Source organism: Pteropus medius, unplaced genomic scaffold, assembly GCF_902729225.1.
Source record: "Pteropus medius unplaced genomic scaffold, Ma_sr-lr_union100, whole genome shotgun sequence".
Taxonomy (NCBI): Eukaryota; Metazoa; Chordata; class Mammalia; order Chiroptera; family Pteropodidae; genus Pteropus; species Pteropus medius.
In genome coordinates, this window is record NW_024352787.1 from 14922851 (window position 1) to 14939768 (window position 16918).

A 16918-nucleotide genomic window follows, 5' to 3' on the forward strand; every position below is an offset into this window, starting at 1 on the left:
ATTAAGCTGATTTAAATTATTCCATTTATTTAAAACTCAGTTTCAAATTTTAAAACTCAGTTTCAAATTTTTGCTGTTTTAATTTTCAAAATTAAGGATAATAGCTAGCCTCTTGCAGTATTGTGATACGAATTTCCACTATGGTTCAGATGAATTGGTTTAAGGTATATAATTGCTGATCTACTCTTGCTTTGCCCTCTCAAGAGTTGTACAGATTTATTCTCCAGGAAGTAGTCACAGGACTGGGCAATGGGAACAGGAGAACATTTATGTCAGTCCAACAGGGCCTTATGGGATAAATGCTACTTGCTAGACACTGGAAAGTCTCAGTATGTTCAAATGTCTACCCTCAGAGACACACACACACACACACACACACACACACACACACACACACACACACACCACGTCAAACTTTGCAAGGAAAAGAAATCAAATTTTATGTTCTTGATTGCTTTTTTATTAGATTTGTTAAAGATTGTGTGAATTGTGTTTTCCTTCCTGTTGTAATTGAGCCTTGGTTACTGTTTACACATCAATGGGAGGGATTGACTCTCGAGTTGACTGGTTGTGAGGACTAGCCTTGACTACAATGAAAGAGCTGTTTGCAGGGGCTGCCTTTACATAGTAGGATTTGTTTTAGTAGTGTTCTGGCCTGCCCTTTGAATGTCTCTGTAGGTGGCTGGTTGATGCTCTGATGCAGTCAGAAGCCAACCACTAAGTATACTAGCCCTAGGGTCTCCTGGGAGGGGTTGCACCACAGGCCAATTTCAGCCACTGCCTGTGCTTGGGGCCACCTGGCATGAACCACAGAGTGATCTGAAGATGTCTTCCACCTGCACTGGGCTTGGAGGTGCCTGAGAGAGATTAAGCTGTAAGCTGCTTAGCAAGAGGTACGGGGCATACGGAGGCCAGATGCTGCTTTTTTGGGATGTGTGAACCTTTAAGAGATTTTAAGAACGTTTTCAGCATGAGCCACGACAGGCTATTTTTATGGAAAAGCCACTGGAAGGGCTTGGCTGGGCCCGCAAGTCGGGTGGGGTGGGTTTCGGAATCACCAGGGTGGGGCAAACAGTTTTAGCCAGGTTGATGGAGACTCATATATGGCAGCTGCCTGCACACTGGGAGGGATGAGGGCTCAATAAAGGAATGGCTTCTACCAGCTGGAGAAAGCTGCTGCTCCAGCCCTTGCTCTGAAGCCAGATGACTCATTTCTTCCCTGTATGTCTCTGGCGCCCTTCGATCAGCTGCCCCAGTATTGGAGCTCAGGGCAAACAAGTTGGCCAATAAGCAAGTTTGTGTGAGGGCCCTTTAAAAGGAATGCCATGATCTCCAGGCTTTTTCTGTCTCAGTCACAATCTTTGCTGGTTTTCATAGCCAGAAGTTATGGGGACTTCTCTTTCTGGCACTGGAACCCTTGGCTGGGGAGCTTTGTGTGGGGCTTAGACACCTTGCTCTATATGGGGGACTGCTACAGCTGAGATATCCTTCTGATTTTTAACTGCCACTAGTGGATATGAGGACAAGCCCTTTACATGTCTCTATCCCTCCTACAGTCTTGACGTGGCTTCTTTTGTATGTCCTTAGCTATAGGACTTCTGTTCAGCTAAAATTCAGGTGATTCAAAATGATGGTTGTTCTGTAGTTTAGTTGTAATTTTGATGTGGTTGTGAGAGGATGCAAGCATAGTGTTTACCTACTCTCGTCTTGACCAGCTCCTACTTTAGTTTTCAGTTTTTTCCTTTAGTAGTTTTTAGCTTTATGTATTTTAGTGTTATGGTGTTTGCTACTAACATTTGTAACTTGTATTTTTTTTGTGTATCTTTGTCCCAATTAAATGTATTTTGCCTTGAATTCTACTCTGAATATTTTCACTCTGCTTTGTTTTTATTTGAATATGCCAGGTCTCCTGTTTTTAAACCCTTCATTAGTTTTTAAATTGTTGCTCTTAAAAGTGACATATATTTGAAGAAAACTTTTTTAATCCTTTCAGAAAAGCTTTTACAGATGTTGTGGTTTTCTATTGCTGAATTCAGAAACCATCTCAAAACTTAATGGCACCAAACTAGAACCATTTTATTATCTCTCATGATTCATGGTGGAAGAGATGGATGGTTCTTCTCTGTGGATCTCTTGAGTTCACCTCTTATTAAACTCAGGGATTTTATCTCGGGGAATGGCAAATCTCTACTTGAGGCTCCCACCATCTGACCTGCCCCCCTAGGGTGGTCTGCCTCTTGTCTAGTGTTAGAATCCCTGGGAAGATGTCTATTTCATTTATTGCCACAGGCTCTAAATCTTTCAAGATATGGTGGAGATAGGTGGTATGTGTGGCATAGATAGAGAAATAGTTGTTTCTGTTCTCTAACTTTCCAGATCACTTAAGGAATCACATGCCCAGCCTTTTCTGTGCTTTGTTCATATAGATTACTGGTTTCTAAGATCGGCTGCATATGAGGATCACCTGAGGAGGCTAAAAAACATCAATGCCTAGATCCCACCCACTCCCCCCTCCCATTCTATTTTAATGAATCTGGGGTGTGGCCTGCACATTTATTTTATTGTTATTATTTTTCAAACTTTTCAGGTGATTCCGATGTGCAGGTAAGGTTGAGTTTGTACTGCAGGACTGCTTCCACCCTGCCCTGGTTGGATTCTGCCTGTGATTCAAACCCTCTGGCTGCTTCTTTTTATCCCCCAAGTGCAAACCTCCTTCATCAGGAGCTCCTGAGGACACAAACAGGAGAGACCTCCAACCCTGTGCAAGCTGGAGCAGATCTACTGGCATCTGTTTGACAGATTGTGCATTGGCTCTAAAAAAGGATTCTATACTTTGAAAAAGTTTATAAACCATTGGCCTTTGGGGGCCTAAGTCACCCTTTGTGTGTCAGAGCAGAGCTACTAGTACAGCTTTCTGTAAGGCAAGTTCTATATACTTTTTTAAACCTTCCTGCAGCTAATAAACCAGCCCCTTAATTTTCAGAATGGGTTATAATCTTTTGGTTATAACCTATTTGGTTAACCTCTTGGTTAACTGTAAAGCAAAAAAAAATCTTCCCTTAATTTACAGTATAGTAAACTAATTGAATTTGAACTTCTTGTAGATTTTCACATCAATTTAAAAATTTTTAATTTTTATCAAAAGCTTAGTTCTAAAATGTAGCCTTCCTCGAGGTAACCTAAAATCTATCTCTAGTACTCTACAGTGCCTTTTTGAATTTTTTTTTTCATGAGGTTGGGAGGCTGCTGAAGACTTTTCAAAAGACAGCTGATGGGGCAGGTAAGCTGAAGCTGGTTAAAGAGGGACAAAGACTGAGTCCCCTTTGTTGCCTCCCAGTCCTAAACTTGTCAACCCACTTTGCACATGAACAGCTCCATGGAGACCAGGTGGATCATGACTTCTCATGTCTCCATTGGATCAGGTAGCTTATCAGCACTTCCCACTAAGTCTCCACTGTTTTGGCCGCTTGTAAAATTCTGTTTATTGTTTTTCTCTTGGATTGTGCTTGTGGCTTTCATTATGGGGTGTTATAAAAAAATAATCATTTGAAAAAAATACTGGAGATATTTGCAACACCAGCTGCTTGAGCGAATCCCTTTTTAAACATGCATAAAAGATCTTTCTCAGGCTTGGGGTATTACTAGGAAATGTTGTATTCTTCCTCTTCTGCTGATTCATATTTAACCCAGTGGACACTGTGGACTTTGTAAGCTGCTCAGCCTTCTCCTTCTGCTGAGCAGAGAAGAAAGTATCAAATCTTTGGCCACCTTGAAGAAATGTCTAGTGCATGAGAGTGTTTAATTTTGTACACTAACTTTACCCATGGTGTATTTCTCTTCTTAAAATTATTTTCCATTTGTATTTATTTCCTTATCCATTTATTTACTTATTTTTCTAATGTATGTAACCTTGTTAACCTATCATCTTTTTATGAATAAGCTGGTGTACCAATTAGCAAATGACAACAATTCTAAGTATTTTAGGAAACCGTCCTTTTGATCCACTCTTACTACATTGGTCTTAGGTCTTGCCTTTGCTAATATGTCACAAAAGCCTCCTGCTGGTCCTGCTGTGTTGTTTCTTCTCCTGTTTGCAAAGTAGAGTTCAGCATCTCAGGCTAGATAGCCTTTCATAGCAGTTCTATGGCTCTTGTTTCTGCCACTTTGCTATTCCTTGCCATTTCCACTGATCTGAAGCCCTTCTCCCACTCCTTCACCTTTCTCTGCTTAGAATCAGTTTCCTTTGTGAAACCTTTGCTAGTTCCCTGCAGACAAGGCCAACTACTTCCTAGGTGTATGTTACTTAACCTCTCTGTGCCTCAGTTTACTCATCTGTAAAATGGAGATGACAGCAATAGTTCCTATGTCATGGGTTTGTTGTGAAAATTATATGAATTATGTATGTACAGTGTTTAGAATAATACCAGGCACCTAATAGTAAGAGATATAAATGTTTAGTGTTATTATCAATATTATTAAAGGCTTTGTATACATTTATTTCTTTTTAATCCTGAAAAGCTGTTTTTAATCTATGGCATACAGCTTATATTGATAGCATCCTATTTCAGTTGGCTGCTGACTGGGCCTATGCTTGTGTGCACTGCAGTTACACACCTGCTACTGCGTGCCCTCCCCGACCACACCAGTTTTCTGATTGCTGCAGTAAAAGATACAAAGACAGGAAAGCAGCATGTTTTTGGGGATTTTTTTGTTTTGTTTTGTTTTGTTTTGCTTTTCCTTATAGGGCAGAAGAGAAAGGTGGAAAACTAGGACCATTTTACAGACAAGGCTTGTTTTAGAGTTTAACTTAACTTCTTGTTCATGTTCTAAAGCTTGGGTTGGTAATAAATTTTGGCTTTACAAAACTAGACACCAGAGAAAATTGGGTTTGAAAACAATTTTAATGTAAAATCTTTATCTAATTGCAGGACAACTTTTCTTTGAATATTTTCAAGAAAGCTGTGCTACAAAGTGGCAAAAGGTAATTAATGAATGATCCCCATTGGAACTCTCCAGGGTACCCTCAAGTTAGACAATAGATGTAAGTCACGCCCTGAATAGCTGTGGGTTTCTCCTGGTCATTAGTGTTCACTTGTGACTCTAATTTCACATGAAGGATGGGGTAGCTGTTCTCTGAATTGTTTCAGGACATCTTTTCACTTGTCCCTCATGCTGGTTATAGAAGCTACAACCTTGTGGGAAGCTCTGTAGGACTCAAGCTCACTGCCCCACCCTGTTGAGCTCTCCTTCCAATTAAGCAAGATCTGACTAATACTGTCTTTGGAGATGCTCTGACCATTTTCATTATTAAACTAAATGGCTTTTCCCAGATCATATTACTTTAATCAACTTTACACTCAACTTTGGTAAATATTCTTTCAAATATTTAATATACTGCAACTGCTTTGAGAGTTTTAGCAGCACCAGCTAAAGCTCTCAAAGCAGTTGCAGTATATTAATTTGGAATTTCAGCCACCCTTTCTTAATTGAACAAAACAGTATATAAGCAAATAATACATGGATGATCTAAAACTACACCTTGCCTAATTTTATTAGTTGATCAAAACCTTTTATATACATAAACTTGGAAATTCAAGGTTATTTCTGTATAGAACTGGTCAACTTTAGCCCTGTCCAAGGATGTGTTTAATTATTAGTTCCCAGAAGGAATATTTACATGATGAACAAACTTTCTCCAACAAGCCTTCTTATGGATTCATTTACCTTCAGGTTTCAGAAATAGCAAGTACACAGTTATTACTCTCTATATTCTAGAAGGCAGAGAAGCAGACAATGAGAATGTGTTTGCCTTAATTCACAGATCCAGCCAGTGGGATTATAGAAGAACTAGCATTATATCTATTTCTTCTACACTGTAAAGCCTCAGACCACATTGGTTCACATCAAAGGCTTTGTTTTCTAAAGAAGTTCATAAAATCTAAGGTAAATGCTCAAATGAGGACAAAAATACTTTATGGTCATCTTTTCTTTATCTAAATCTGGATTTCCATCTCTGCCCAAAATCTCATTTCTTTTTGGAGAAATGTCAGTGAAGACAAAGAGGAATTTTTCTCACCTAGGGTGAGTATGACCTAATGCAGCTTAAATGGTCACAGTGCAGCAAACTGGAGCCTACAGCAATAATCTGGCTCACACATATATATCATTAGTTTTTAAAAATTACTATTGGTTTTCAAAATTTAGAACTCAGGCAATTTCATGTAAAAGACCTCTTTAAAATTAGAAGATTCATCCAGACTTGGCCCACATGACCATAGTTAGCTAGACTGGGGTCGAAGCTGCCCCTTGACTAGGTTCTGTGTTCTTCACCTTTCAGGATCTCCTATCATTAATGTGACTTTTCTAGCCCTGTGAGCATTTGAATTGTGACCCCTGATGTAAACTAGTGTTCTAGATGTAAGCCAGTGTCCTACTCTGTTTTGTGGTCGGGTATTTTACAACTTTCCAAAAAGATCAAGACCCAGTGTGAGCAGTGATTAAGTGACTTTCAGAAAGGTGGATAATTGGCTACATCAAGGTCTACATGTTGCACCTAGGCTGGCCCTGAGCTTTAGGGGACAGGAGTTAAGGTGGGGGTAGGTATGGTTCTCTGAATTTCCTGAACTGTCTCCTCTCTCTCTCTTCATTCAGCCTGAAAGTCATGACCACGGTTTTCTCATTCAGGGAGTAGGACATTTTTCTAAATATAAAAGAAAGCAGCCAGTGACTGCTCGGGCCTATTCAAAGGCTCACAAGACAAGCTATGCCACAAAAGGATAAGCTTCCTGTTTACCAACTGGCATGACACAAAGTGGCTGTGCTTCCTGGCAATGTAGGACTTGACACACAGGCTGGATTCTGTCTGTCAGGACAGCCGGGCTGAATGCTTGCTCTGTGCTCAGCCATCAGCCCCATGGCCTGGGTCCTGGACGTGGGCCACCTTCAGAAGGGCACTTTTGCTTTGACTCCAGAACCAGCCTTGGAATTCTGAAAGGAAGCAAAAGAGGGAAGGTAGCCTCACCTCCTTGCTGGCTTCCTCCCTAGCTTTCCTTTCCCTTTGTGGCCCAATCCAAGTAAAAGCTCTTCACATAAACCTGAATCTAACAATACATTTACGTCTTTTGTTTTTAAGTTTCCAGGAAGCAGGATGCCAATGCCTCTGGGGAAACTGGCCCTTTTTACCAGTGTGATGGCTAGTGGGGGCTATGTCCTTGTGTATTACCTTATACAAAGTAAGTATCCAGACAACCACCTGAGGCATAGCCTCTTCCTAGCTCTCTTATCCCAGGGGTTCCTTCATCAAAGGAAATTCTTCAAATGGTTTCTGCAGATTAGAGAAAGGAGTAGACGACTATTTTTTGAAACCAATACAGCTTTCTGTTCCCTATAGCCACCTCCTTATCCTATAATTCTAGTATTTTTAGGAGCCACAAGTCAAATGAAAGGATTTGGATTTGTTTGCATAAGAAGCCTTGCAAAAAGCAAAATGGACTTTCACTCCAGTGCACATACAGGAGATCCAAGATTTCCTGAAGAAGAGAGGGAAGGATGGGGAAACTGGCTATTTCTCATGTGTCGTCAGCCTGTTTGCCCTGCTATTCTTTGATGCTGATTTAGTGGAAGAGGGGATCTTGAGCAAGGGACTCTGGTGAGAGCAGAAAATAAAAGCAGAGTCCAGGATGGCAAAATCTTGACAGATGTGGCTTCCAACCCCACTACCCTCAAATTTGAATTTGTAAAGACAGGTCACAATTATGTGAACAGCCGCGACATTTAAGGTCATTTAATCTGGTTTTGAAGCAGCAGCAGATTTTTTTCAGAGTGACTTTCTTTGAAGTTCCTTCATGCTCTCTCATCTTGGCTCCTCACCCTGACTCTGTAGCATTTTCACTTCCTGCTAGGATGTTAGAATCATCAGCAGACAGGTATACAGCACAGTGTCATCTCCACCCATTCGTTCCCATCTTTTTTCAGTCAGTCCAGAGGTCCTTGAGTTTGGATGATGAATATTCCCAGGGATAAATCAGACTGGAATAGCTCAGCCTCCTCTCCCCTCTGCCAAAGGGACAGAGGCAATATAGACAGGAATGGGTGCATTTTTTAAATTGAGAGACTGATAGCCTTTACTCCCTTAAGCTGAAGTCAGCTGACAGAGACAGCCCAACTGGACTCTGCAGTCAACTGGTTAAATCCACCCTCAGAAAATAAAATAGATAGAAAGATAGATAGATAGATGATAGATTGATAGATAGATAGATAGATGGATGGATGGATGGATGGATGGATGGATGATAGATAGATAGATAGATAGATAGATAGATTAATTAGCTAGATCAGTCCATCCGTCCACTTTCAGCTCTTGACTAGCTTTGTGACCTTGTGAAGGGGTCCACCTTCCTGGGCCTCAGTTACCTTATCTGGGTATATTAGTACTTATGCATGAGGTTGTAAAAATTAAATAAATCTCATAACCTGTGAGATATTGAGAATTATAAGATACATGAAATATTGAGAATAGTGTCTAGCCATGGACATCACTCAGTAAAGATTGTCTGGACCCCATCATCTGTTCCTCCTTTTCCTCTTAATGGCTGGCACCTTGTTAACTCCTGCAGCATCCCCTGCAGTCCCACTCTTGTGAAGCAGCACAGGAGGGGCCTTCTCAGCCTCTTCAGGCTTGAGGTGCTTTTCCCTTCTATAACTGTGATTGGGCCTACAGGAGGGAGTTATTTCTTATTGCCAAACAGAAAACCTTCCTTGGGAAGCCTACCTTTGCTTTCTCCCTAGGGTTGCATGTACCTTATACCATTAGGGAGGTGTTTCCTGGAGTTCCTAGTAGACTTTTGGCCAAGAAGGATACCTGAGACTGAGAGCAGTTTATACACTTTTATCTACATGAAATGTTAGCATAAATCTGTAAACTTGAAAAGTTAGTGTTTTCATGTCCTATATCTTGGCCTGAGGGTTTTGTTTTGTTGATATTGTGGTCTATTTTCTACTATTTATCAAGTCCTTCATCTTAGTGGAAGAAGCAGTATTTAGAAGTCCAGTCAGAGATTCTGGCCCCAGCTCTGCCTTGAACTAGCAGTTTCACTTTGAGCAAGTCTTGGTATCCTAGGACTTTAGAACCAAAAGGAATGTTAGACAAGATTAGATCAGACTCCTTAGATGAAGAAATGAGGTGAGGAAATGAAAGATGAAATTGAGACACGGAAAGATCAAGTACCTTGCCCAAGGTTATCTGCCACATCCCCACAGATCTTGACTGTAAACTTTGGTTTTGGAGTCTCTAAGATGGACAGTTTAGAATAGTTGGTTCCTAATTCTTACATCCACAAATTTGATTTTGTATCTGTTTCCATGCTATGTATGAATTGTATCATTTAACTTCTACAGAGAACCTACCTGACCAAGTTCAATAAAGAAAAAATTGTAACAACTATCTTTCCCCCTTAGAAAATTTTTCCAGGGCTTCCTATTACCAGTTGGCATTGGAGCAGCTGCATAGCCATCCAGAGGCCCTGGAAGCTCTGGGCCCGCCTCTCAACATTCACTATCTCCAACTCACTGACAAGTACAACTTCGTGGACATTGCTGACGCCCAGGTAACATGATCCCCCAGTGAACTACAGGCTATGAAGGAGAGGAGGGAGCTGCCATAATCTGGAGAGAGTCTTAGAGGAAGCTGGAATAAGGATTTGGAATAGGAAACCACTATGTAAAACTGCTAGTGATTACTTAGGAACTTTTTTAAAAAACATGATGGAATAATTTATTTTCATGTATTTTTCTTCCTTTCTGGAGAATTGATGTGGCAGGGAATGCAGTGTTCATGCTCAAGTCTCCGTCTTAAACTGATAATAACCAGAGGTAGTTTGTCAACACTTTAGCTTTGAACTTGAAATATATCTTTAGCCAGTTAACTCTCATTCAAATGTAAACAACTCTTTAAATTTTAGTTTTGAAGCTTATTTATATCAATTGTGTGAAATGCCAGTCTATTTTTCAGCTGTATTTTTTCTTTTTTTTATAGTTCAGCTGATAAAATTCACCTGAACATAAATTGCATTTGTTCTTCTGTTTAACAAGTATGTGTTGAGTACATGCTGAATTAGAGAAATGATTCTAAGCGGTGTGGAGAATACAGAGATGCAGAAGGCTTTCAGAGAGTTTATGGTTTCAAACTCTAGAATAATACAGAGTGAAGCAAATATTAAGGTAGAGGCTCAGTAGTGGGCTTGGAGGTTGTTGTGAGGAAAAGAAATGCCGGACTGAGGAGCAGCATACATAGGAAGGCACATCACTGTATTCCTTGCCGCTGTGATCTCAGCGGAGGCAACTGAGGGAGGTAGGGTGGGCTGGGGCAGCTAGAGGGCTGTAACCTCATCATGTGAGATGTACACACTTGATTCTGTGGCCAGCAGAATCCTTGAAATATTTTGAGAATAAGAGTGAGATAATCTGACCAAGTTTCTTTTTTGTTATTGTTGTTTTTATTATTTTTCATGGAAATAGTTGTTTTTGTTTTTTTTTTTTTTTTCCTAACTGCAAAAGCAATTCATGCTCAAGTATTCTGATAAAAATATTTGATCTGGTTTTAAAAGAAGGTCAATTTATTCAGATTGGGAATACCCGGGGACTGGAAGCCTTTAGGAAAGCAGTGTGGCCACAAAGGTGTACAGTGGTGAGAGCAGAGCCAGAGCCATGGCCTACAGAAATGAGAGATGGATATGAAAGCTATTGTGGTGGGTAGGTGATAAAACTTGATAACAGTTTTATAGTAGGAGAGCGATGGGTCAAAGTGATTATCTTTAATGTCCAACATGGGTAAGTGGAAAGACATCATTGCCATTAAGTGAGAGAGGGAACCTGGGAGAGAAAGAGAAGGGAGTAGACATATATGGAGTGCACACTCTGTGCCACTTAGCCTTATTTCCATTGTCACCAACTTTCTCACACCATGTGATGTGGCTCCTCTTTGCTTTCCCATCTGTGGTTACTTGGCTGGATCCCCGCAAGCACAAAAACTTGGAATGGCCAGGGATTGGGTCTGGCTGTTCATGGTGACTCCCAGCACAGAGCATAAGGCCTTGCTTTGGTGCTCAAGAAGCTTGCAGGCACCTTTGCTGAGGGCAGGATGATGCAGCATCAGTTCCTTTATCTGGTAACCAGTGAGTCATTGAGGCAATGGTGGATTTAGTGAGAAACCCCACCTGGTTAGGCCCAGCTTTTACGTGGGCCCAATCTGGCTGCTTCTGAGAGGGCTTCTTCTTGAGCTTTCCTGCAGTCCAGGGCCCTTGGTAGCTCTATGATAGTGTTGGCCGTGGTGCTGGGTATTGACCTCTGTGGCTGAACACTGCAACTCCACAGTTACAGTTCAGGGCCTGCTGCCCCAGAGCCAGCTATTGCCCCAGCCTTTGCTCTTCCAGTTTGTGAAGTATGTTTGACAGCCTCTCAGAATTCTGCACTTCCTTTACAATCAACTGTTTATAAGGATGCCTGTATGTAACACAAGCCATTTTCCCCAGAGTCTCTATTTGTAGTTCCCTTATTTTGTCTACAAGTGAAAAACTTTAGTTGTTCATGAGGTAGTTGTCATATTGAAGGATTTTTTTCCCCAAGTGTATGTGTGAAATAGTCACAAACTACCAGCACCTTTGTCTACCAGGTACTCCTGCTTTACTCACTGGCAAGGTCTGGACAGTCTATAAAGTGCCTCATCGACCCACTGATGCACAGCTGCTCCAAGTTCGGACATTGATCCCTCTGTGTTTATTATACTTCAAAATCATACTTACTTTAGCCCTTTTCTTTCCCCCTTTTTTTTGTTTTGTTTTCTTTGGATGTACATAGATGCTCAGTATATGTTCTGTTGCTTAATTTTATAATCCCCTGAGAAAAGCTGTAGCTTGATGGCAAAAGCGGAACCCTGGAGAATTGCTTTAGTGTGACTAGGTGACTGCTTGTCTACTCAGGGTATGGAAACACTATCCCAAACGTATGTCTTTTTTAAAGTGTATTTAAGTGAATGAAAGGGAGAATTTTAGAAAGTGCGGATGTGTGTACGCCAAAGCAGTTTTTTCTCTTGATGGCAGTTTGGAGTAGGTAAGATATACCATCTCTTAGCCCAGGAAAGTACCTTTGCCCATCACCCTGGGAGGTACCTGATGACAGGCTTCCTTGTTACTGCATTGTATCCCCTTCACAAGGCTCAAACTGTCTTTAATTTTTACTAAAAAAACAAAAATATTGCATTAAATATATATATATATATGTATATATATATATATATATATATATATATATATATATATATATATATATATATATATTTTTAATAGGAGCATTAGCAAACACCTACCACCAGCTCAGTCGGAGGTTCTCAGGCTGATTCCCTAGGTTCTGGGCATGGCAACATCTAGGTAGTACTGCCCACATGGTGTGAGCCCAACTTGTGCTGACTGGTGCCAAAGAACCAACCAAAAACTCTTTGTCTTTCCCAAAGGAGCCTTCACATATTTTCCTTAAGGCCTGCTCTTTATAGTCCAGATCAAAGTATATACCAATTTTTTGGTAATAATTTCCCCCTTTTAAATAGTGAACTTTTTTTTGTTTTTTTCTGTTTTATTATGAAAACTTTCAAACATGCAGGCAAAGTAAAAGAATGTATGCTTTGGAACCCATAAAGCTGCTACCTGGATTCTACAATTAATATTTTGTTCTTTTTTGCTTTATCCCATACTTATTTTCATCTAGCCATTTCTTTATTTGTCCATAAACACATGTTATTATTTTCCAACATCCACATCCATACACTTCACATTTATATTATTAACTAAAGTTTAATTATTTGTTTATGGTTCCTTTTTTTTTTTTTTTTGAGGTAAAATTTACATTCTGTGAAAGGTACAAATTGAAGTGTCCTATTTGATAAATTTTAACAAATACATGCAGTTCAAATCTCTATCTAGATGTAGACTGTTTCCATCACCTGACAGTTTCCTCATGCTCTTCCCAGTTTGTCCCCTCTCACATACTGCAGCCCCCCAGAGGCAATCACTTTTCTGATAGTTTTTCCAGCATAGTTTAGCCTGTTCTAGAACATGGAATCATGTATTATGTTCTCTTGGGTAATGCTCTTTCACTTCACTTCAGTATGTTTTTGATATTCATCCATGTTGTCACGTATCTGTAGTTCTTTTTAACTGTGGATTTGTAAATAATCATTGCAAGTACTCAGAGCATTGAATTTGGCACATAAAGTCTCCTTGCCAAATCAGAGGACTGCCCTTGACCTCACCAAACCATTCAAAGAGTGGCAGGACATTTAGACGGAGCCAAATGGAAAAACAGGTGTAGTTAGGCTTAAGTTAGAAAACAACCTGATTTTGTAGGTAATCACTGGATAGTCTACAGTTAGCTCTAGAAAGCTTTATTTTGTCATCTCTTGAAAGGACAGCAACATATCAAATTATATCTTTTCATTTTATACCCCCAGTTGAAGATTCCTGTCTCTGGATCCAAGTCAGAGGGCTATCTCTATGTCGGCTCATCCAGAGATGGCCCCTTTAAGAGGTATTATGGGAAAATGGATGGGTTTGGGGGAACAGGAGGAGAACCTTCTGATGGAAACAATCCTAATTCCCATTTTCATTTGTAGTTATATGATTGCAGTAATAAGAATTAGTTTTTCAAAATGAAATCCTACCATTCACAATGACATGGATAGACCCAGAGGTTATTATGCTGAGTGAAATAAGTCAGACAGAGAAAGATAAATACCATATAATTTCATTTATATGTGGAATCTAAGGAAGAAAAAGAACAAACTAATCAAAATCAGACATAAATATAGAGGACAATCTGGTGATGGCCAGAGGGGAGCGGGGGTTAGGAGGTTGGGAGAAAAGTGTGAAGGGTTAAAGAAGTACAAATTAGTAGTCAATAGTTGGTCACGGAGATGGGGATCACGTCATAGGGAATGCAGTTAGCATTAATGTAATGGCTAGGTGTACAGCCAGAGGAGAGAAAGAGCTATTGGGGATTGTTTATAAGCTAAATGTCTAACCAATGTATACTTGAAACTAATAATAAAATTAAAAAAAAAAAAGAAAAAGAATTAGTTTTTCAAAGCTTGAAGTTTCATGGTCTGGGCATCAAGCCAGTGCTTTGACTCTTGGTGTAGTCCAGACATTTTATCCAATGCAATCTATAAAATTGTCCATTTTTTATGCTGCTGAATTTGAAGAACTTTGCAGTTATAGTGTAAGTCTACAATAATTTGGTATTTTTTTACAGCTTCTAACACTACTGCCTCAGTCGTTACAAATAAATAAAGGAATGGGTTCCTGTTCCAGAATTATTCAACACATTTTTTATATAAGCTTTCCACTCCATTAATTGGCTTTTCTTGTCTAGGTGCCAATAGCTACATTACCTCACTTCCTGGGAAGGTTCTCAGAAATGTTTGCTGTTCAGCCAGGATGTGTTTTAATTCCCCAGGACAAAAGGCACAAGCAGCCCTTAGGCAGCCCACAACAGGCTGCCCCTGGGCTCATTGACTCCAGAACCTGGGCTTGGTGAAGGAGCTGGCCAGGTTCCAGCCAAGAATTGAAGGTCCACATGAATTTGGAAATGGGCTATAAGCTGCTCCTTCTCTTTCCGGATGCCCCTACAGTTTTCCCATCAGTAATTTGTTGTTAAACTTGCCGTGACAATGATGCTAATTAAATAACAAGAACAGAGATGGCATTGACATAATGTTGATATTATGTTTGACACTGACATAATGTCAAAACATTATGTTAACATAAAATAGTGTTTATAGACATTTAAGACATTATTCCAAAAAACTGCTTCCCCCCCCTTTTGACCATGTCTTCTGCCTTAATGTTTCCTTGATTAGAGACTATACTTTTGGTTTCTATCAGGTGGCACCTTCAGGAGGTCTTCTTAGAGCTCAAGGATGGTCAGCAGATTCCTTTGTTCAAGCGCAGTGGGGAAAATGGTAATGAAGTAAAAAAGGATTGAATGTGACCAAAAAGACCCAGTTTTCTCCAAGCATTGCTTTTCCTCATCACCATGTACTCTCTATGGGTTTGAGCCAGTTTTCTAGCTACCTAGAGGGATGATTGTATGTACAGGCATATTGTAATTTTGGTATAATTCTAATTTGACAATGAAGGCTATTGAAGTTTTATTTAATCAGAAATGTTGACTATTACATTTATAATTATTTCAAAGTTCTCTGTACAAAAGAATGGAATAAAAGGAATCACTATTAGTAATAAAAGATTTGTTGATTTTTTTTCTGGTGCTCATTTCTTTTCTTTTCCACTCCCCACACACCCCCTCATAGTTTTCAGCTCCAAGGAGAAGAACAAGTTTTACTAAACAGGTTTTTAATTGTGAACATTAGGATGCTGAGGAAGAACAGCCTTTTATTTTGGTCACTCTACTCTGAATTCATATTAAGTACCTTGTGGTACATTCTCCTCTCTGGCTCTCTACCTAGCCATTACATTACTGCTGACTGCACTCACTATCTTGTGCTCCTCATTCCCATGATCATCTATCAACTACTAATTTGTACTTCTTTAACCTTTCACCACTTTCTTCCAGCCCCCACACTCCCCTCCCTTCTGGCTGTCACCAGATTTTTCTCTATATTTGTGAGTCTGTTTTCAATTAGTTCTTTTTGTTCCTTAGATTCCACATATAAGTGAAATCATATGGGCCTTGAAGTCTAATATTCTGATAAAGCAGGCATGATGGAGTGCTTTGCAAGTAGGAAAAACAACATGAAAAAAGTCTCAGCAGAGGAAATGTGATCTATGCCCCAGAACTAAGATATTCAGTTTGGCCAGTGTATAGTTTTGCTGAAAACATAATAAAACAAAGTCCTGTTAAGGTAACTTGGCTCTAGTATGAATGCCAGCATTAGCATTTTGCCTTCAGCTTTTAGCCATCAGATTTGAGAATAAGTATATGATTTTCCTGTTAATAAAGGTTTAAGAGAGCATGCTAAATATGTACTGTATGCCTTTCAACTCATAAATTTTATTGTCACTTGTTCAGTTTTTCTGTTATTGACTTCCTCCTACCTTTCTTCCCACCATTCTCCATTTACCAATTCAGCAAAGATGAAGCTGAAATATGTATACATAAAACAGCCAGAACTTGACAAATAGTTGCCTCTGTCTTCTGCCGTAGTTGAAGGGTCAGGGAAATGCTCAATAGACGGCAGCTTTAGAGGGTTTTCTGAAGGCAAGCAGCCTTAGGCTACTTGACTATTTTGGTGTTTTTAGTTTGTCCATATGAAAAATCTGAATATTTAGCAATTACCTGTCTTACAGGTGAGGCAATAGTTATACTGTTCATTGGGATTCCTGGGGAAAATATGCTATATATATTTAGGAGGCCTGATGATAGGGGTGTAGGATAGGGGTCATGAAGTAAGCAGAAGGGTGATAGGAAAACCTCCAGTCTCTACTCACAAGAAGATTCTCGCCTCCCTAGTAACCTGTTCATAGTCCAGGCTCATCTTTTGGCTGACTTCAGCAGAGTTGCTGAGTTGAAAGTACTGTCAGGAATGTGTACAGAAAAACAGTGGCATTTTATGATCCAGGGCAAACAGTTGAGAGATGAAAATATTAAAAACATATCTCAGACACAGGTACCACAGATCACATGTATTAAATGTCTTTTGTTATTAAAAAGCTTTCAAAGCAGAAATTAGTTTATTTTTCCCCCACTGTAGAGCACTTACCTTTTAAATTTAGCTACCATGCATGTTTGTCAGTTACCTTGCAGTAATAAGTCATTTTTTATTTTCAGATTATTTTTATAAAGTATAAAGGAAACTATAGACCAATCTCCCTATGAATGTTGCAACATTCTAAGTAAAATGTTAATAAAC

General features: G+C 39.7%; 1 protein-coding gene across 4 annotated transcripts in view; it reads left to right on the top strand.

Annotated features, from left to right (window-relative positions):
• Window positions 1–16918, top strand: part of COA1 (cytochrome c oxidase assembly factor 1) — a 42558-nt gene that overhangs the window by 25364 nt on the left and 276 nt on the right. The window contains exons 2-7 of one of the 4 annotated variants that reach the window (XM_039849449.1): window positions 4929–4981; window positions 5822–5943; window positions 7133–7232; window positions 9457–9605; window positions 13499–13575; window positions 14931–15292. In XM_039849449.1, the coding sequence (XP_039705383.1) occupies window positions 7148–7232; window positions 9457–9605; window positions 13499–13575; window positions 14931–15030 (411 nt within the window). In that variant the 5' untranslated portion in view covers window positions 4929–4981; window positions 5822–5943; window positions 7133–7147 and the 3' untranslated portion in view covers window positions 15031–15292. Of the gene's footprint in view, window positions 1–4928; window positions 4982–5821; window positions 5944–6450; window positions 6597–7132; window positions 7233–9456; window positions 9606–13498; window positions 13576–14930; window positions 15293–16918 lie in introns of those variants that run through there. The other 3 variants (XM_039849452.1, XM_039849450.1, XM_039849451.1) reach the window with 3 other exon arrangements.